The sequence below is a fragment of the Pantherophis guttatus genome, chromosome 6 (assembly GCF_059756535.1).
Source record: "Pantherophis guttatus breed Tessera chromosome 6, ASM5975653v1, whole genome shotgun sequence".
NCBI lineage: Eukaryota > Metazoa > Chordata > Lepidosauria > Squamata > Colubridae > Pantherophis > Pantherophis guttatus.
Genome location: NC_142068.1, coordinates 42,777,878 through 42,800,044, shown reverse-complemented (window position 1 = coordinate 42,800,044; position 22,167 = coordinate 42,777,878). Strand labels below are relative to the sequence as shown.

The 22,167-nt window shown below is 40.1% G+C and overlaps 1 protein-coding gene across 1 annotated transcript in view; it reads right to left on the bottom strand.

Moving 5' to 3' along the window:
* INPP5D (inositol polyphosphate-5-phosphatase D) overlaps positions 1 to 22,167 on the bottom strand; it is a 93,588-nt gene that overhangs the window by 5,484 nt on the left and 65,937 nt on the right. Inside the window, exons 16-26 of the mRNA XM_087872730.1 lie at positions 20,567 to 20,705; positions 18,768 to 18,876; positions 18,217 to 18,305; positions 17,969 to 18,050; positions 16,289 to 16,378; positions 16,061 to 16,174; positions 14,295 to 14,377; positions 12,225 to 12,312; positions 11,038 to 11,187; positions 8,495 to 8,591; positions 6,405 to 6,521 (exon numbers count right to left, since the gene is read on the bottom strand). Coding sequence (XP_087728856.1) covers positions 6,405 to 6,521; positions 8,495 to 8,591; positions 11,038 to 11,187; positions 12,225 to 12,312; positions 14,295 to 14,377; positions 16,061 to 16,174; positions 16,289 to 16,378; positions 17,969 to 18,050; positions 18,217 to 18,305; positions 18,768 to 18,876; positions 20,567 to 20,705 — 1,158 coding nt within the window. The remainder of the gene's footprint in view (positions 1 to 6,404; positions 6,522 to 8,494; positions 8,592 to 11,037; positions 11,188 to 12,224; positions 12,313 to 14,294; positions 14,378 to 16,060; positions 16,175 to 16,288; positions 16,379 to 17,968; positions 18,051 to 18,216; positions 18,306 to 18,767; positions 18,877 to 20,566; positions 20,706 to 22,167) is intronic.

Here is a 22,167-nt window from a genome sequence, read left to right as displayed (position 1 = left end):
TTTCTACAACCTCTTTGTCAGAAGAGGTTGTAAAAAAAACGCTTTTAAAGCCTCTGACGATCCCAGCTGAGCCGCGCGATCATCAGAGGCTTTTTTTTTTAACTTTTAAAAGCATTTTTTCGGCCAAAGCTCAGCTGGGCAATGGGGGGGTTGGGATTTTTGCTATTGGTTCTCCAAACCACCTGCCTCCATCGCTACCAGATCGGGTGATCCGGTCTGAACCGGGAACATTTCACCCCTGCTTTGAACCATAAAATAGGCCCGCATTTGGGCTCCTTCATTTTTAGCATCCAGGAAGACATTGAATGCCTTATCTTCTGAAGGGACATTTAGAATTTAGCTGAGAATCATCGGACAATCTTTTTGTTATTGTTTTATCATGGTTTTAATGGAATGTTAAATGAGATAGATCAGGGGTGTCAAACTGGCGGTCTGTGGGCCAGATGTGTCACATGCAGCAACGCCCAGCCCAGCTCTGTGAAGGGAAAAAATGTCGTGGAACGTCACGTGACAGCAACATGATGCCGCGAGTCTGACACCTGTGAGATAGATGACAGATGGATAGGCGGATGGGCAGGCAGATAGACAGGCAGGCAGCACCACCTATAATTGTTGGTGATGTTGTTATTTTGATAAGGAACATTATCCGTTCCAGTGTAGACTGAAATATCATTTTCACTGGTGACTAACTTAAAGAAGAAGGTGAAGAAACAGCAGTTTCTAGTTAAAGGGGGAGCATTGTTCCAAGTGGAACACTCTTCTTGATTTAAATTACTTCAAATCTTATGAAAGTGAGAAATAATGAAGAGACAGTGTCAATAGCTTCCTCACTTCTTTTAGCTTTATGGTGCTTTTCTGGCCAATTGTACTATATTTTGCTCACAGATTTTTATTAGGATATACATTAGGGATATGCACTTTTTCCTGGCCGAAAATCTGTACCTGCTATTTGTACCTGATGACATTCTGGGGACTGTACTCCAAAATGTACTGGTTGAGGCAAAAACAAAATGACTTCATTTCATTTTGGAGCATGCTTCTGCGCATGCTCCAACATGGCGATGCCGGCCTGAGTCGCTGTCAGGACGGGCAGCATTTTGGGGGTTTCGGGGTCTCCTGGGGCTGTCAGGACCATTGGCAGCCCCACCCCCGCCTGGGAGAGTTTCCCCTCAACCCGTTGAGGGCTTTTTCGCGCTCCGGAATGCTTGGGTGAGGGGAGGCAAAGAAGAACGTCGCGGGAGGCTGCAGGACGCCGCGAGGCGCCCCGTGAGGAGGATCAGGGAAATCGGCTGCAGCGATGCCGGCTTCTTCCCCGCTCGCTGGTCGGCGGTTGTCAGAACAGCGGCGACGACATGGCAGGACCAATGGTGCCGATGGTGGACTGAGGGCGTTCTGGCACTGGCGGTGGAGTTGCGGAGTTGCAGCGGCAATGGCAGCCGCTGCGCAGCAATTGGGAGGGGATGTTTAGCTGGATAAAGATGGCTGCGAAAAAGGGTGAGGTGGAAGTTGTTGGACATTCGATGCTGGCGGAGAGGCGAAGCGGAGGTCGCCAACGGAGGCATGATATGGCTCAAATGACGAGAGGGGATGGAAAGATCTGGGGTTGGAGAGTCCGGTGGATGGCTCTGGGATGGGGCCTCCATGGGTGGCCTCTCCTCCCCCTCCTCCCCCCCCTTTCTGGCCCTGTTATCGGCCTGGGAGTCAGCCTTCCTCCCCCCCTCCCCCTCTCCTCTCCCTTGTGTATACATCTATCCTCCTACGGAATTACTGGGCAACTACTGGGCAGCTTTATTTGTACCCCGCTTCAAATCAAATCAAATCATATTAATTACTTCCATCGAAACTTCCGGCAGATGGGGACTTGGACAGTATTTTGTGGACCCTGAGGGAAGTTGGCTATTTGAACCATCTTTTATCAGAAGGGATGATACCATCAAATTCCTTGCCTTTTGGACATCTGGCCGGCCACTGTGAGAGGGTGGCTGGGAAAAACTTTTCTCCCGCTGACTGTATAAACCAACTCCTTCCGCTGCTGTGAGAGAGCAGGGGATTCCGGGTTGCTGCTTATAAAAAGACCTTCTGTCCTAGGACTCTGTGGACCCTACCAAACTGCTTTCTCATTCTGATCTTACTTGATGTACTCGGCGGCGGAGCTATGTGCACTGCGAGACTCCCCCCTCTCGCAGGTTTGGCCCTCCACTCTATCGAGGGCCTACCTTAATGACGGGCTTTGGAACCCCGAGAGGTGGCATGGTGCGAGAAGGGGGTTGAGGGGTTTTTTAGCTAAATTTTTAACCAAAATTTTAAGGGGACCCGGGAGGAAGGGAGGGGGTTGTAAAAGTGGACCCGGGGGGTTCAGATAGCAACTGAGCGGGTTGATGGGTTGATTGGCTGCAACAGAGGGGTCGTGAAAGGAAATTTAACCGGGGAGCAGGGGGACGATAAGAAGGGCTGTGTAATTGAAACAATGAGTGGGAGGGGCAGGTATGACGGGCGCAGGGGGGCATATCATGTGCTGGGGGTGCGCACACGCTGTTTACAAGTAATTACACACCCCGGCCCCCAATGCGCGACTCGTGTCCTGGGTTGTGCAGAGTCTCAGGCCCAGGGTCTGCGGCTGATGTTGTGTAATGCCAGGTCGGTCGTTAATAAAGCCCCCCTCATTTGTGATCTTATTTTAGAGGGGGGTGCGGACCTGGCAGGTATTACGGAGACCTGGTTGGGCCAAGGGGGGGGTCCCCCTCGTTGAAATGTGCCCACCAGGTTTCCGTGCATTTCATCAGCCAAGGGCCCAAGGGAGGGGTGGGGGAGTGGCGGTGATTATTAGGGAGAGTCTTTGTCCGAGGGAGACCACTGTTCCTCAAATAGCTGGATGTGAGTCCCTCTTTGTGAAGTGGGGCCGTGGGGTGCAGATGGGTTTGCTGACCGCGTACCTGGCTCCCTGCCACGTGGCAGCGACCCTGCCCGAGCTACTCGACGTCATTGCCGGGGTGGCGGTTGACACCCCCAGACTTATTGTCATGGGGGATTTCAACCTTCCGTCTGCGGGTGAGGCGTCAGAGGCGGCTCGGGAGTTCATGGCTTCCATGACGGCCATGGACCTGACCCAGTTAGTTCAAGGCCCAACTCACATAGGGGGACACACTCTGGACCTGATTTTTGTCTCTGGTCAGTGGTTGAATGATCTTGGTAGAGGGGACCTAGACATCAAACCCTTGTCATGGACAGATCATTCGCTCCTTCACTTAGACTTTCCTACCGCTTTCCCCCGCCGCAGGGAGACGGAACCGACCAAATGGTTCCGTCCCAGGCGCCTGATGGACCCCGAAAGGTTCATGATGGAGCTTGGGCCGTTTCCTGAGACTCTGGCACACGACTCGACCGAAGAGCTGGTGGCCGCCTGGGAGAGTGCGGCCGCCGGAGCTTTGGACCGCGTCGTGCCTTTGCGGCCTCTGACCCGATGCCGATCTCAATTGGCTCCTTGGTTCTCTGAGGAGCTGAGAGAGATGAAGCGTCGGAAAAGATGCCTAGAGAGCATTTGGAGGACTAGTCAATCCGATTCCGACCGGACACAGGTGAGGTCTTATATCAAGACCTACCTAGTGGCGATAAAAGCGGCGAAATCTAACCATTTCTCCGCTCTTATCGCATCTGCAGAGAACCGCCCAGCCGCCCTGTTTAGGGTGACCCACTCCCTTCTTCGGGGGGGAGTGCGGGAAGATCCCCTGCAAGGCCGCGCTGAGGATTTTGTGCAATTCCTGCATGATAAAGTCGCTCGGATTCGGGATGGCTTGGACTCCGATTGGATGAGTCCAGGGGAGGAGACAGGGGCAGGCCTTGAGAATATTATCTGGGAGGAGTTTGATCCTGTGGCTCCCGAGGATGTGGACAGGGTTCTGGGTAGGATTAGTGCCGCCACATGTTTATTGGACCCGTGTCCCTCCTGGTTGGTACTGGCCTCCCGGGAGGTTACACGAGGCTGGCTCCAGGGGATTATAACTGTTGCTCTGAGTGAGGGTGCCTTTCCCGCCGCCTTGAAAGAGGCGGTGATGAGGCCCCTCCTCAAGAAGCCTTCCCTGGACCCGGCTGAATTAGCTAACTACCGTCCGGTCTCCAACCTTCGTTTTGTGGCGAAGGTTGTTGAGAGTGTGGTGGCACGACAACTGCCCGGGCACCTGGATGAAGCTATCTATCTAGACCCGTGCCAGTCGGGCTTCAGGCAGGGGCACAGCACAGAAACAGCATTGGTCGCGTTGGTGGATGATCTCTGGAGGGCTCGGGACAGGGGTTGCTCCTCTGTCCTAGTCCTATTAGATCTCTCAGCGGCTTTTGATACCATCGACCATGGTATCATGCTGCGGCGGTTAAGAGAGTTAGGAATAGGGGGCACCGTTCTGCGGTGGTTCTCCTCCTTCCTCTCCGACCGCTCACAGTTCGTGTTGGCAGGGGGGCAGAGGTCGACCTCGAGGCATCTCGCATGGGGAGTGCCACAAGGGTCGGTCCTCTCGCCCCTTCTGTTCAACATTTATGTGAAGCCACTGGGTGAGATCATCCGTGGTTTTGGGGTGAAGTGTCATCTGTACGCTGATGATACTCAGCTGTACATCTCCACCCCAGACCACCCCAACGATGCCCTTGATGTGATGGCTCGCTGCCTGGAGGCCGTGCGGGTCTGGATGGGGAGGAACAGGCTCAGACTCAATCCGTCCAAGACCGAGTGGCTGTGGCTGCCGGCGTCCCGATATAGTCAGCAGGTGCCATCGCTGACTATTGGGGGTGAATCTTTGCCCCCCACAGAGAGGGCTCGCAATCTGGGTGTCCTCCTGGATGCACGGCTGTCTTTAGAAGAGCATATGACGGCCGTGGCCAGGGGGGCCTTTTATCAGGTTCGCCTGATCCGCCAGTTGCAGCCCTTTCGGAACCGGGACGCCTTGCGCACGGTCACTCATGCCCTTGTCACCTCCCGGCTGGACTATTGTAATGCTCTCTACATGGGGCTCCCCTTGAAGAGCACTCGGAGGCTCCAACTGGTCCAGAATGCGGCCGCGCGGGTTGTTATGGGCGCAACTCGTTGTGCCCGCGTGACACCCCTCCTGCGCGAGCTGCACTGGCTCCCAGTGGTCTTCCGGGTGCGATTCAAGGTGTTGGTTACCACCTTTAAAGCGCTCCATGGCATAGGACCCGGGTACCTTCGAGACCGTCTTCTGCCACCAATAGCCTCCCACCGACCACAGAGAGGGTCTCCTCAGGGTGCCATCAGCCAAGTTATGTCGGCTGGCGACACCCAGGGGGAGGGCCTTCTCTGTGGGAGCCCCAGCCCTGTGGAATGAACTGCCCCCGGAAATACGCAAGATCTCCGACCTCCGGGTGTTTCGTTGCGCATTGAAGACCCTGTTGTTCCGCCAGGCCGGGCTATCAACTTAATAATTTTAAATTGGGGTATTTTAAATTTTTGGGGTTTTAAATCGGCCAAATCTATTTAATTATCTTAATTTTTAATTATTGTTGTGTCTTGTGTTTTTAAATTGGCTGTACACCGCCCTGAGTCCTTCGGGAGAAGGGCGGTATAGAAATAAAATTATTATTATTATTATTATTATTATTATTATTATTATTATTATTATTATTATTATTATTATTATTTCATGTACATCAACTTTTAATTAACATAAATAGTGTAAATATTTCCAGTCATGTTTTTCTTATTTCATTTTCTGTCCCATTGAAAGTTATCTCCACTATGTATTGATAGTTATATATGAAGCTGCACCTAAGGCTTTTGGAAGCCACAAATGGCCTTGGGCCTCAGGATGTACAGGTAGCCCTCGAGTCACAAACATTGGTTTAGTGACCATTTAAAGTTACAATGGCACTGAAAAAAAGTGATTTATGACTGTTTGTCACACTTAACCATTGCAGCGCCCTTGGTTATGTGATCAGATTTTGGCAACTTGCATGTATTTATGATGGTCGAATTGTCCCGGGGTCCTGTGATCACCTTTTGAGATCTTCTGACAAGCAAAGTCAATGGGGAAGCCAGATTCACTTATCAACTGTGTGACAAACTTAGCTGTAGTGATTCACTTAACAACTGTGGCAAGAAAAGTTTTAAAATGGAGCAAAACTCACTTAATAAATGTCTCACTTAGCAACAAATTTTGGGCTCAACTGTGGACATAAATCAAAGACTACCTGTATACAATTTCTTCACTTGAAGAGAAAAAATAAATTCATATTATAAATTTGAACTTTTGCTGACAGTTCAGCCATAAAGCGGATAAAATGAAAAGTAAGAGCAAGTTTATGTCTTATTTAAGTATTATGCTATCTGTTCATTTAGTTAATTATGGTGTAAATAGTAAATATACAATGAGGCTTCCTCAGAGGTAAAGTTCTGTGCTTACCATCCAATATCATCTCTGCAAGGCTCATCAAGAGTTACTGCAGTTCCACGAAACCGAGCAATGGCGGCTGCTTCTTTAGCTACCAAATGAGTGGATCTTCTGTTGGAAATAGTAACCCTTTCAGGGAAAATACAAGTTAGAGAATTTTGAAATTTTCTGAAAGATAATATTTTCATATCACATTTTTTAAACATCAATGAACAATGAAACAATTAGAAGTCTTAAAACCTTGACGACTTACAAGAATGGCCTCAAATATGTCTAAATATATGTTCAGTCTTTATGTATTAGTACAGTACATATTTGTTATATTAATAGCTTGCATTTCCTCCAGGAGCTCAAGGCAAAATTACCCATTGAACTTCCGTGACGGGGGTGAATCAGAACATGGACATCAGTCCAGCCTTTTGCAACATTTTAAACCATCATTCAAATACTATTATTGCAGGGGTGAAATGTAAAATTTGTTACTACTGGTTCTGTGGGCGTGGCTTGATGGGGGGATAATGTGATGGTGGGCGTGGCCAACTTTTTTTTTTTAACTTTTCAAAGCATTTTTTCTAATGCTTTGAAAAGCCTCTGCTGATCAGGAAACTCAGCTAGGATCGTCAGAGAGGCATTTTAAAAAATATCTCTGCCGATCAGGAAACTCAGCTGGGATAGTCAGAGAGGCATTTTAAAAAATACCTTTCTGCAGATCAGGAAACTCAGCTGGGATTGTCAGAGACTTTTCAAAGCATTTTTTTTACCACCTCTTCGGCCAAGAGGTTGCAGAAAAAAATGCTTTGAAAAGCCTCTGACTATCCCAGCTGAGCCGCGCGATCATCAGATTTTTGTCGGAAGCCGCGCGATCATCAGATTTTTGTCGGAAGAGGTTGTAGAAAAAATGCTTTTAAAAGTTAAAAAAAAAAGCCTCTGATGATCCTGCGGCTCAGCTGGGCATGGTGGGGGGGGGCGCAGGGATTTTTGCTACCGGTTCTCCGAACCACCCGCCATCATCGTTACCGGATCGAGTGATCCGGTCCAAACCGGAGCATTTCACCCCTGTATTATTGAAAACTGGATTGAGTGGCACTAAATAAACACAGAAAAAAATTTAGAAAGAGAATTAAAAAAAATACTCTCATTTAAAATGACAGAGAATTCTGTTAAAACTCATAGCTAATGCTATGACTATAAACTATATTTACAAAGAAAGCAGCCCCATATGTTTGAGAGAATCTGACAGATTCTCTCATTTCTGGTGAGAAGATAAAGTAAATAGATGGCTGTAGTACTATGTCTTTAAGGAATACTTCATGATTACAGAACAAAAAATTATGTTCCGTCTTATAATTAGTGTTAAATGAGGTGAGAATGAAAACATATTATGTAAAAAAATACTACTATTCTTGTTGACAGCTGTGAGACAAACAACTGCTAAAAACTGGGAAGATGAACATTGAAATTGCTGAATTGAGGTCACAGAGATGTGGGATATAGCAGTTACAAAAACACTTGATTAAAGATGATTAATGTTCTGGGATCAACATGAAAAAATTAGTGTTGTACTATCTATATCAACTATCAAAATAGTCCTAAATTATTGGTATGCCATGGATCACATTAAAACATACTAAAAAAATATTTTGGGTATAATATTTTTCCAAATATTAATATCTCAGTCTTTCTCCAATGATAACCTTGGGTTTCCTCGGAAAAAATATTTGACATTTTTCATTATATTTTCATTATCTGCCAGGTAAGGATCTATGGAACCAACTTTCTTAGTTCTTTACTTGCCTATATTGCACTATGTCTATAGTATATTCCATTACAGACTATATCTATAGTATAATATAGGCAAGTAAAGAACTAGGAAAGTTGGTTCCATGGATTCTTACCTGGCAGATAATAAAAATATAATGAAGAATGTCAAATATTTTTTCTAAGGAAACCCAAGGCTATCACTGGAGAAAGAGTGAGATACTAATATTTGGAAAAATATTAGACTGTAGTGCAGTTTATAATGCAGTTGCATTATATAGTGCAATATAGATGTAGTGTATCAATCATGTTTGCATATAGACAATTAGTTGTCTTCAACCTACTTGTTGATTTGTTCCCATTCTTTGGCATGGTCTATACAAGTCACGCCTCTGATTGATTTTTGTCCAGCAGTTTCATCTCGTTCAGTTTTCACAAAATCTGAAGGCAAATAGATCCAAATGAAATATCAGTGCTTTTTTATACCTTTATAATGCTATAATCATCACTAAATAAATCTAAAGTATTCATGAAGTATATATTTAACTTAAGGTCTAAATGACCATTGTGGCTGACCTGTACAGTGAAAATAAGAAAAGTACATCTGGGATACTATAGGTCAAATAAAACTACTACACTCTGAGAAGGCCTAACTGCTGCCTGAGAGAGTGGTAAGCAGGAAGCAATTTGAAATCAGACACTAAAAACTGCCAAACTGTGCAACTTCTCATTCACCTCAGATGGAGCATGAGTATCTCACAGGCCATTCCATATTTGGGTAAGCAACATTATGCACAGTGCAGAAAAAGAGTAAGTGGTGAGCAAATGAAGTTAAGAGCAGGAGAATGGAAATCTAACTAACTCTTGTTTATACCAATTCCAATCACTATGCTTTCTATATCTTTTCTATCTTTACAAACCATACTTGCTTCTACCACATCTGTATACTAATTCATGTATTGCTTTTTTGTTCTTTAAACTTTCACCTCTTTTTTTGAGGATCTCATCAACTCCATTCAAGATCTTTCTTGATCCTTCTTTGTTCTTGATCCATTTACTTTTCTTTCACTATTATTTGTTTCATTCTTCTTACGTGGTAAAACCACCTCAGTTCTTTCATATTAGCTATTTCACTTTTGTATTCAATCCACATTCATTCATCATCTATTCGCATTTTTATCTCATCTTGTTTTACCGCACACACATTCAACTGATATATTTTGACTGCATTCAATATATTCTTTGTAGCATATCCAAAATCTATGTCACAATGTTGGAAGAAACATGGTTGGTTTTTGTTTTTTTTACGACCCTATAATCTCTTAATGCGGAATAGAGTTGGGGCGACTGAATGGAGTTGAGTGTTTGTTGGCTGGATGTTCTTCCTGATGCCTGCATGGAGTTTGAAGCAGATATTTTCTCTTTGTGTCCTGAGAGAGAAATATCTGCTGCTACCTAGGATTGAATTCTCAACCTTCTGAGTGGGAGACAGGTGCCTTCCCCACTAGGTCCCCACACCACTCACAAAGGAATATGCTCTTATACACAGCCATTTTCACTTCTTTCATTGCAACATACTATCTACTGTCACTCGCTTTCCACCACTGTTTGCATGTTTTAAAAACTTTCCACTTTAGCATCTTAATTTTCTGTAAATATTCTACTAAACTGCACAAATTCATCTACTTCCTCTCCCTTTTTTTGCCATGTATGTGCATCATACAGTCATGCACTGTGTATTCTCTATTAATTGCAATTACTTTAATCTTCGATTCATTAATTCAGATACTTATTCCTCTTGGAATGCAAACATTCAGTACAAATCATTAAGGATTTCAGTTAACAACATGATATAATTTGTATTAAAAGTATAATATTTTCTCATCTTTAACCAGTATTGTATATCTCTAACCCCTCACCACAAGCAAGCATAGCTTGTGTATTTATCCAGAATACATTGAACAGTCAAGGGGATATTACAGAACGCCTCTTCCTTCCTGCTCAATGTTGACTCGTTCACTGTGCATTCTATTTATTTTTATAATACTTTATTTCCATCATATATTACTGTTCCCATACCTAAACTTCAATTACCATATATCCATGTAAAGTATTTCATAATTCAAACTTTATTTAACATTTTTCTAAGTATTCAAATCTTTTTCTGTCCATAGTGTCACATATGAAACATATTACATATTTATATTGCAGATAGTCAAGCAGAGGGCTCCCTTCCTCTCATTTGTTTGGAAGCAGGAAGGGAAGGCTAAAACTAGATCCTGTACATTTCTATGTACCCAAGGTTATTGTTTTGATAATGAGAAATGTTTTTATTGCTAAAAATGCTTGTTTTAATGGCATAATCTTTTCAATCATTCTAATTCCTTCCTTTCCCATATTTGCTATTCGTCGGTCTTTATGGAATGAGTATACAACTCTGATGTCACCACTCTGACAAGCTTCATCCGTACCTAAACTCTACACAGATTATTTCTAAGGAGGTGAATAACCTTCTTAGGTTATTGATTTCTATCCTTCCACCAGCTTGCTGAACATCTTTTCCTTGACCCATATTACATGCTTACAATCTTTCACAAACATTTATGGGAATTTCCCCATAAATTGCAGGCGACAGCTTAGTTTTCTAGTGCAGCCAAGTTCATATCTTGAACTAGGCATATGTGTTAAACAAGCCCAGGTCAGTTGTCCAGCACCATAGAGGGAGTCTGGAATGGATCAACACTAGTTTATGAAACAAGTCTTATAACCCACTCTCTTACATAACCATTTTTGCCTGGTTTTCGCTACTAGAAAAACAAAAACAGCTCTTTCAGACTCAATTGCCCTTCTTGGCCAAAAGTATGACTGGATTGGAGTACTGGCTTACCATATAATTTTTCTCTCTGTTTCCCTTGGGATGTCTGTAGCTTGAATTGACCTTGGAAGATCCCTGTCTTTTCTCCATGGTGTGTCAACACAGTTTGAATAGGGACTTGAGATTCTGCAGCTCCACTTCGAAGAGCGATGCAGCCTTCACCTAAAGAACAGTAAGGGACTTGATTTCTATCAGATAACAAGGGGCAATTGTTGTTATTTTTTACTCACACATAACTAATGAATCAGGGACGCAGTGGCTAAGACGCTGACCTTGAATCCCTAGTGCCCCGTAATGGGGTGAACTCCCGTTACTTGTCTCAGCTTCTGCCAACCTAGTAGTTCGAAAGCACATAAAAAATACAAGTAGAAAAATAGGGACCACCTTTGGTGGGAAGGTAACAGTATTCCATGTGCCTTTGGCATTTAGACATGCCGGCCACATGACCATGGAGACATCTTCAGACAGTGCTGGCTCTTCGGCTTTGAAATGGTGATGAGCACTGCCCCCTAGAGTCAGGAATGACTAGCACACATGTGCAAGGGAACCTTTACCTTTTTAACTAATGAATCGGGAATATATCTGAATCACATACATTCTTCCTTAAGACTCAGAGAGTAGACTTGCATAGAATTACACTGAATGCAAAACAATGTGCAAAGGACATACCGGTAGAAGCATATGGAGTAATGATAGTTGTGATTAATTCCCAGAGGTATTTTGCTGTTAGAAGATAGATAGATACTGGGACTAAGTGTTGGTCAGAAGTAGAGAGATTCCATATTGCTTCCTAAACTGCTCATCTCCCCTACTGCTCTTGCCTGCTTTTTAAGACACGTTCAGAAATTCCAGTCCAGACAGCAATAGGTTAGCAATGGGCTAAGTTGATGAGAGAAAAGAAGGACTAGGGGTGACATGATAGCAGTATTCCAGTATTTGAGGGGCTACCACAAAGAACATCAACTTATTTTCCAAAGAACCAGAAGGCAAGGCAAGAAACAATGGATGAAGACTAATCAAGGAGAGAAGCAACCTGGAATTAAGGAGAAACTTCCTAACAGTGAAGACAATTAACCAATGGAAAAAGCTTGCCTTTGGAAGTTGTAGGTGCTTGATCAGTGGAGGTTTTTAAGAAAATACTGGACATCCACTTGCCTGAAATTGTATGGGGTATTAGCATACGTTTGTTTAAATCTTACCATAGGATTCATCACTGTCTGAAGATTTAATGCAAATCAAAATGTGTTGGTCTAGCAGATATTCCGGGTCTGAAATAATTGGAGTTAGCTGCAAAGAAAACTCAAGAATTCAGTAAAACTAGAGGAAGAAATATATTTATGAAATCTAATACTAGTAAACAGTTCAGTATCTATTTCTATGAAGTGTCTACACTTAAGTTGCTCTCATATGCATTATACATAAACTGAGGTAAGTAAGTAAGTTCTGGATTTCAAGTGTTTTTTCCCCCTGGTCAAATATGTGCAAAATGTGTATTTTTTGCTCTTGATGATTTGTCTTATTTTCCGTTATACTAAATTATACTGGCAGAAGGACATATATACTTGACAACTACTCTTGGATCCTGTACCTGCAGGGATGTATTTCTCCAAATTTAGTCAGTTACACTTACTTTATATAGTTCACCTAAAATAAAAGAACTAATGAATTCTGGGAATTTAGAAGTATACAGTATAGTGTGTTGAGTTAGTTCAATGTCACAGCTAAAAGAGCCTTAGATGGAAATGGGTGTCCATCATTCAGAACATCTTGTTGAATTGAAGAAGAAGAACTCCCTAGGTTTCTTCCAAATTTTAATGTTGGAATCTGGAATGTAACACAAATGAAATTAACTAGACTTAGATTTTCTTGGCAATGCTTAACTGGAAATCCTCTTGAAGGCACCAGCTTGAATTTCATTTCAACATGTTCTTTCAAGCAATTTATTCACCATGTGTTCATTTAATCTGAGGATTTGAAACAAGAATCCAAAAAAGCTTTCTGTACTCTATTTTACTTCTTTCCAAACTAATGTCCTCCAGATACAGCCTCAAGAGATAGCAATTCTGGTCTAAAGTATTTAAAGAGGTTCAAACTGGGAAAACTGACTTATCTGAAACATGGAATTGTGATTGGTCTAAGTGTTGTAACAGTCATCCTCATCATGGTAGAACATGTGGCCAAAGACAGAATGGAATGGTTAAAACAATGCCCCACCATTACTAAAGGGCATAAATAACCATGATATATTGCACAAAAAATCATGAAAAGAGCATCATGCTGAACCCAGCTCTCTTTCCCAGTTAAAATTCATTTTCTGTGTAGCTGGTAAGCCTGTGCTCAAAAAATGAAGTGTTCTTCAAAGAAGTATCATCTGACAGTCATTATGAAAAATCCTTTTCAAGTACTGAAGGACAGATGCCTCTGCAGTAGCCAAGCATCTGGCCTCATCTTCAGCCCAAGCCAAAATGACTCTGGAGAGTAATATACAGTAGCTACAGGGCCTAAAATTGTCAATGGGACCTGAACAGTTCTCAATCCCTATCTACGCCAGCAATTATTTGATCAGTGAATCATGCAGATTATATTCATGGCAAAAATTGTGTCATTTTGGTGTCAGGATAAGAAGAGAAACTTTCAGAAAAGCCAGAATGACTTTAAATTGGGCTGGGAATGGGACAGAGGTGTGGGGCGTACCAGAAATCATTTTTAAAACAGCTGACCATATGACAGAAATAATTGTCATGGTATGTTCATAGGATGGCAAGTGAGAGAAAGCTCTTATTGAAAGTGTCTGACCATGTGGTGTGGATAAGGCAGAAACCTTGGCGCACATCTTTTTGTAGAGATGTACATAACCCAGGATGGCCCCTCATTATGATGTAAACAATTCAAGGTGCTCCAGATAATTTTTATGCAAGCAAATTACTTGCAGATTAAGACTTTAGAATTACATAACAAGTAGCAACAATTCTGTTTGATAGGTTGCTGAGTTTGGTACTGTCTCACGGAGGAGAAGAAAGCATACAAAGATGCACATCAGCACTCTTTCCCTATAATAAGAGAATACTTTTATATTTTATATTGATTTTATATGTTTATGTAACCCGTATATATTTTCTCTTTTATTGAGGACTATCTGAAGGACTACAATAAATCTGATATTGGTCTGAGATGGGAATAAAATCCACTGGTTGATCTGCATCATTGATTGTATATGAATTAAATTAATTATTATGTAAGCTACATTCAAACAAAACCTATCAACCGACCTTAGGAAGGGCTTCGACAAATTTTACCACCAGTTCCCCTTCATTTCCTTCCTCATTTTCTCCCTCTTGGCTCTTTACAAAGCCTGTAAAAGTGTTAGAAAAGAACATTAGTTGCCAGCTGAAAAAGCACAAGCAATACCATTTGCAAAACTTAAAAAACAAACAAACCGTAATAAAACTTGGCAGTGAAGGGAAACTGATAATTATTCCTGTTTCTGGACAGCAGAATGGAAAGCACACTTGTGTCTTTCAGTTTATAATCCTAAATGAGTGTTTACAAAGTGCATTTCCACATGAATTTATTGGTTGTCTTCTCAATATTTTATTCCGGTTAAGAAAATCATTAGGAAGCTCAGTACTTGCATGGACAAGAAGAGAAGGAAAATATGACAGGTCTTCCTACGCCACTCAAGATAGCACAGTTGAAATTCTAATTTAAGATCCTTAACACATGGTTTCCATAGAAATATATGCAAATCTCTGTACAGCCTTTTTTGTGTGGAACGTGGTTCAGAACTATATGACATATAAATAATGAAAATGGGATTACACCTCACCCCACCCCATTCTGCAGTTTGGCCCTTTGACAAAGCACAACATAAATAACCCATTCTGGATAGATATTGATTCAAACACAAGGAGCTCAGAATTAAGAATCCAAAAATATAATCTTAAGGACAAATGTATATTTATGTTTATAAAATCATTGCAGAACAATAATTTGATCTTGCGTGTACATATTAATTCTCGATCTTGCAAAATCACAATTACTGTTAGGCTGCAAATTTATAATGATATTAAGCTTCAGCCCTTTAATTTGGATTTCAAAGATATAAAAGATACTTATAAACAGTGATTTTTATAGCCACTGTAGAGTAAATATACCGTACGTTATATTATTTATGAACAAATATCAAATAGCCATTTAAAATGAATCATTTTTTCTCAAAACTCAGGCCAAAACAGATGGCTTCTTATGTGTTCCTCTCACAACAGTTCTGCAGATGTTCCAGGACATGTTAATTTGAAGATTTAATGTGGAAACTGGTAAACACAAAGGTTTGGTCAATTTATGAATAGGAAAGGCCCTTTTAGAAGATTCATCTAATATGGGAGAAAAATAGGCTAAAATAGGTCACAAATACACTCAAAAGCCAGAGATCTGTGACTAGGGTCAACTTTTTGCATTTATATCATATATAACTGAGGTTTGTGCCTTGTCCCTGGGAGAAGTTCCACATGAATGATAACGTCTTTCGAATAGAAACTGTATAGGATTGCGTTCTCTCTCTCTCTCTCCCTCTCCCTCTCTCTCTCTCTCCCCCTCCCTCCCTTTCCCTTTCTCGTTCTCTCTCTCTCTGTGTATATGCTTGTATATCACATGTTCAGATGTTTATATTAAATCTTTCACTTTCATCCCTTGATCTGTGTTATAAACAAAATTGTATTATAATATCCTTTTGGATTTGGGTCTGGAAATATAAAAGTGCTTGTAAAAAATAAAATAAAACAAATAAAACAAACAAATATATTGTCTAAAAATAGCAATGAAGACCAGAGATTTTCTGCAACAAAGATTCTTGCCTTTGAAATGATAATATAAACAAGATACACTGAGAAGCTTTTAAGTAGCTTATTATTTCATACTTAATATAAATATTCAGTAAAATAGGGAATCAGATATCATCTAGAACAGTCTTATTTCTCCCATTAAACTCTTCAGTGCAATTTATAAATAACATAACAACATGAGGAACAGCACTTACTTTCTAGGCAGCTGGAGTAAAATTCAATGTAGAATTTAGTCTGTGACTTTGTCTTGAGGACAGCACTGCAATGGAGAAATTCAATCTGTCCTAGAGAGTCTGTGTACTTGTCATCTGGGGAAAAGAGGGCATATGTTAATAATAGTATTCTGCAAAATTGTTAAAGACATAAAAACAATGGTATAAAGATTTGCATTTTTACTTAAAAAGGGGGGGGGAAATGCTCACCATTCTTAGAAACAAACTGAGATGTGACAGCAACTTCAAATGTAGCAAAAACAGGACTATGATCACTTGTCATAATGTCAGTTGTGCATCCTATGATAGGAAAGGCAGTTAAGGGTTTGTATTCTTAACTTTCTAAGTGAGGAAATAATATGATAATTACTTGGCCTAACTGATCTTTAACAGAATAATAATATGAATCCTCCCATGTATTGTCTTTCCTAGGATTCTCCCACTTGCTGAAAAAAGTCAAAGATACAGCATATTCTCTTTGGCATTATTTTCCTAGAGTTATCTTTTTTTTGTTCTTTCAGTACTAGACTTAAATTAATTTGTCCTCTTTGTCCTCTCTTTTTAAATTTTATATTAGCATTTCATGTTACAGTTCTGCTTTAATTGCGAATATATATATATATATATATATATATATATATATATATATATGTATGTATGTATGTATGTGTATATGTATATATATATATATATATATATATATATATATATATATATATATATATATATATATCAAGTTCTTGCTGCCAGGTGAGAGACTTATATAGATCTATTTCTGGCTCGTTAGCCATCATCAGTAAGCCACACCCACATCTCATGTATCCTCCCTGTAAAGGTACACTATCTATTTTCTTACTTCTTCGTAGGATTTATGTGTGTTTTTCTTCTAGCCAGGTTTTTCCTACGTAACCAAGGTTTTTCTGCAGTTTTTCTTGCAGCAGCAAGAACTTGCTGGCTGCCAGAAAGAAAAGAGCCCAGAATCGAGCGGATGTGGTTCCACTGAGTTAGGGCTGCAGACAAACCTTGGTTATGTAGGAAAAACCTGGCTAGAAGAAAAACACACATAAATCTTACGAAGAAGTAAGAAAATAGATATTGTACCTTTACAGGGAGGATACATGAGATGTGGGTGTGGCTTACTGATGATGGCTAACGAGCCAGAAATAGATCTATATAAATCTCTCACCTGGCAGCAAGAACTTGCTGGCTGCCAGAAAGAAAAAAGCCCAGAATCGAGTGGATGTGATTCCCCTGAGCTAGGGCTGCAGAAAAACCTTGGTTACGTAGGAAAAACCTGGCTAGAAGAAAAACATATACATACATACATACATACATACATACATACATACATACATATGTGTGTGTGTCTGTGTCTGTGTGTCTGTGTGTCTGTGTGTGTGTCTGTGTATGTGTGTATCTGTGTGTGTCTGTGTGTGTCTGTGTCTGTGTCTGTGTGTTATTAAGAGCTGATGGGGAATAACCTATAAACTGCCTAATTTCAGATCTGACCAGGAACCAAAATTCCCAAAGAAATAATTACACACACCCACACCTGTGCTTTGAATATAATTTCATTTGGACATCAGACCTCAGCTACTTCATAATTTTAACTGAGGAAAATAAAATATCCTAGAAATAATTGCTACAACTGAAAACCTTTTCTGACTTAGTTTCAGTGGGGGAAGGAAGTATGCAAGGTGTATTTCTCTTACAATTATTACAGCCCATTCTGTTTCCCCCACATGTCTTAGTTTAAGGAGAAAGCATTTATCAAAGATAGGATGTCTCTTGTTCGGAACTTGGCAATGAAAGGCAATTCTACAAATTCTGCTCTGAATCATTTCCGCTTAAGCCAGCTTTGCTGCTATTTTCAATCTGTTATCTACCCACCATAAGACTGGCACACCACATGCACCAAGGGATATGATTTCCAGAGTACTCGATCACACCAGGATGGCAAATTGTACTTCATCTGCAAACAAAAGACAACTCAATATCAAGAACCCATCACTCTGTCTGGAGGTTGCCAAAAAGCCATTGATTTTATTTTCTTCATTGCAATGTCTATCGAAAGAGAAAATGGTGCTGGCAACAATTATCAATTGAAATGCTACAATATGCTAGAAGTTATGGCATACCCCTGTGGCTTTCTGCTTGGTGTAGACATAATTCTCCCGGGTGTTTCTTTCAAAGCGATAGGTTGGGGCAAATGTTATTTCTTCCTCCTCTGAAATAGACAGATGGCTGATTATTGTTTTAACTCGGTATCAAAAATCATTACAGCAACCTCATGCAGATCATTCTAATGGTCTCCTAGAACAGTTTTTAGCATATATTTAGTTATTTGTGTGCAGTCCCTTACCACATGTAGCAATTTTCTTTATGCCATTACATAAAGAGGAGAGAGAATGAGAGAGACAGAAATATTGGGTTCATATATCACATAAAGCATTATTCAGTTTACGTTTCTGCAATGATTGATCTAATTTGGTTCAGAAGGGAAACTATGGCTTAATATGAATAATTAACCAGTCTGTGATAAGTTACATTACATGATGGTATTTTTTATATCAAGTAATTACTCTGACAATAATGGATCAATTAATCCTTCAATTTTCTCTCTCTTATCAACTAATTTTTCAGGATATTTGACTCTAGGCTTAATGAATGAATCTAGTAACAATCTTACCTAACTGCAGAAACACCTTCTGATCCTTCTTTTCAATGAGGAGCTGGTCAAAATTAAGCAGTTCTGTATATTGCTGCTGTTTGATTTTCTGAACGATATTTTCTGCTTCCTGAGATGAAGGGAAGTGTTATAATTAATGTTAAACCCATATTTCTTACATGTTTTGTTTAATAAATGGTCGATTGTATATAATTAATCGAAGTACAAAAATGTGTTCAGGGTCAAACAAAATTTTATGTAAGATTGAGTCTTAACACTTGAATTCTGAAAATGTTTTAGTGTTATTTAATACCAGGAGGAAATATTGCCTTCATTTCTTTTGTTTGAAGGCACTAAACCAATTTATTGTTAAGAAGACATTAGAGAAGAATGAAAGGAAAGGTTTTTTTAAAAAACAAAACTGGTTCAAAGCATTGCGGCTCCGATTTCTACTGAAGTCTTCTGTATCTGCTTATAGCTAAAACCAGAACATATAATTTATAGGACAGAAACCCACGCCATTGCTAAATCAGATAAACTCTAATGTAATACCCAGGGGAAAACACCTAGGAGGGTCTAATGCTCAGAAATTTACTATGATTTAGGGGCAGGGATGGCTATGTCATTAATGGAAACAGCAATAGAATATAAATCCTTTTTAAAATGGATGGTGTAAGCAGCTCAATAAATCAGCATTTTTCAGTGACTTTCCTTCTGAGAAATCTGTCCTGTTTATATTAACTGCTCAAAATCCCAACAAAGGAAGATGGATTGAGGCTTTTTTTGTCTATTCAGTGAATCAGTTGCACAGTTGTGGTTGAAATCAACATTTGTGCTCTTAGGTTTTCAACTCACCTTGGGTGAGGAGTGATTAAAGCCCCCCCCCTTTTCATTCTTTCTATCTTTTTATGTAATTTCTATCATCTTTATTCTTTTTGCTTTTTGTTGTTTCCTTGTTTTTAAGTGTTTTTAATAAATTGTAAACCACCCAAGTCACTAGGAATCAGGCAGCATGCACATTTTAATATTAATAATACCAGTAATAATAATAACAGCAGCAGCTTGGGGATATTGAATTGATAGGACATTGTCCATGTATGTGTATATACAGTACATCCTTTGAAGTGAATGCCCTGTAAGGAGGTAGTATATACTTCATTGAATATGCCCAAAGAGAGGCTGGATAACATCTGGGTTTCTATACTAAAGAACTTTCCCCTATTTTTACACTTGAAAATGTAGAACATGAAATCACATATATTTTTTCCTTTCTTTTTACACTTTTAATTCTTTTTTTTTCTTTTTTTAATCTTTTTCAAACATTTCTTTTTTAATATTCTGTTTTATCAATTTTTTAAAATTCAAAAGTCATTTTTTTTTCATAAAAGAGCCTGTCAATTAATATAGTGCAAATTTAACTTCTGCTGAAAACCAAAACTGATGTACTCTAACTACTATGCAATGAATTTTTATTTTGCACAAAAAGTTTTTATGGGCAAAACAAGATACCAGTAGGAATAATTTAGTGACAATGTTTGCAACTACAAGTATACATTCCCATATATGACTCATAAGAGTACATTTGTGAGCAAGGAAATTTCTGGTTCAAATCTCATTTCGGCTATGAACTTTCTTAGTCTCGTATTTTTATTTGCAATATCTGAGAAGTTAATAGAAGCTTAATTTGCAGATCAGCTATATAGTAAGGATTACCAAAGTAATGCAAGTGATATAAATATAAATATTATGAACACTTTAAAATAACTTCACATAAATGCTAAGTGTGATCAATTGGCAGGGAATTAAAATGGTTCTCTCACCGTTGGGGATAACTCTAAGCGGTAATTCAGATCTCCCAGCCAGAAGAAATGAGTAAAACGATGAGTGATGTTAAATGGACTCAAATTCTTGTCTCCCACGGACATAAAGCGAAGAATACTCATGTAGTTCTGATTTCGCCTGATAAAATAAGAAAAGGGTGCTCAATATATCTGAAATTGCATAGATCCTGATCACAACCACCAATAACTCAAAGAGTGTTAAACTAGATAATTTCAGAATATTTTAAAATATATACTCAAATTATACCAAGGCAATGTACAAATAGATTATTATTTTTATGCATCTGTTTCCCCTAAACTGACACTCCCTATATGTATAATCGTATGGTAGGATTGTTATCCAACACATCTGGAGAGCATCATGTATAGGGAAGCCTGCTAAAGAAAGAGCTGCTTTTAATTGAGTTATCTGTTAGCATTTCTGTGAGACTGATCTCAGCAGTTTAAAGTACAATTTTCAATAAAGGAAGCTGCCATCTTTCTGCAAAAAAAAAAGGTGCTAATTTGCTAGTTTTTAATAGGCACCACTTTCTCTACAAACCACAATGTAGATCAATGGACTAGTGAGATGTACTATGGTTAAATAAGTCATGGGGCTTATCTTCACATCCAGCTATCTATGACACAAAGACACCCAGCTACGTCCTCATGAAGCAGTCCACCACAGAGGCAGCTTAAATTCATCATTAGTTATTTCAGCTGTCTTCTAAAGTAATTAAACATCACTGTGCTGATATAACTGTGTATGTCATTATTTCCACAATTCAATAAACACCTGAAATACTCTATCTTTTCACAATGTAGTGAAATTACTATGTTATTCCTAATTTTTCTTTCTTCCTCTGGGTATAATGTGAAACCCCTTGCAACTCAGCTTAATTAGAAACAATAGGGACTCCCAAAATGATCAGCTTTTCCATTTCCCACCCCTTCTTAATCCAGTTAAAGGCTGATCCAGGTAGTTTTGCAAATTTATTTGGACATTATAGCATCAAAATGCTATGAACATGCATAATCATCTGCCAGAGAGAAAGCGGGCAAATTATGAAATGTGTATCACTATATCATCATGCAAATGCCACATCTTATGTATTTGAATCAGATGCCAGAATGCAAGTACATAAAGGAGCTACGTGTTTAATGTTGCCATGTTATTTTGATATCATTGTGGATTACTGTGGAAGCCACTGTAAACACAGACATATCTGGATGTTTGGGAGCACAGAACTCAGAGAGCTGAATGCCCACAGTCTGTGCTTACAGATAGGTTTTAGGCAATCACTGGTTGTTTGATATACAGGTAGTCCTCGACAAGTCCATTGACTTTGCTTGTCAGAAGGTCACAAAAGGTGATCACATGACCCTGGGACACTGCAACCATCATAAATATGAGTCAGTTGCCAAGCATCTGGATTGTGGTCGCATGACCACAGGGATGCTACAAGAGTTGTAAGCATGGGAAAAAAGGTCATAAACCACTTTTTTCAGTGCTGGTGTAACTTTGAATGGTCACTAAATGAACTGTTGTTAAATCGAGGACTAATTTCAAGCTCTCCAATAACTGAATTCTTCTCTTGCCC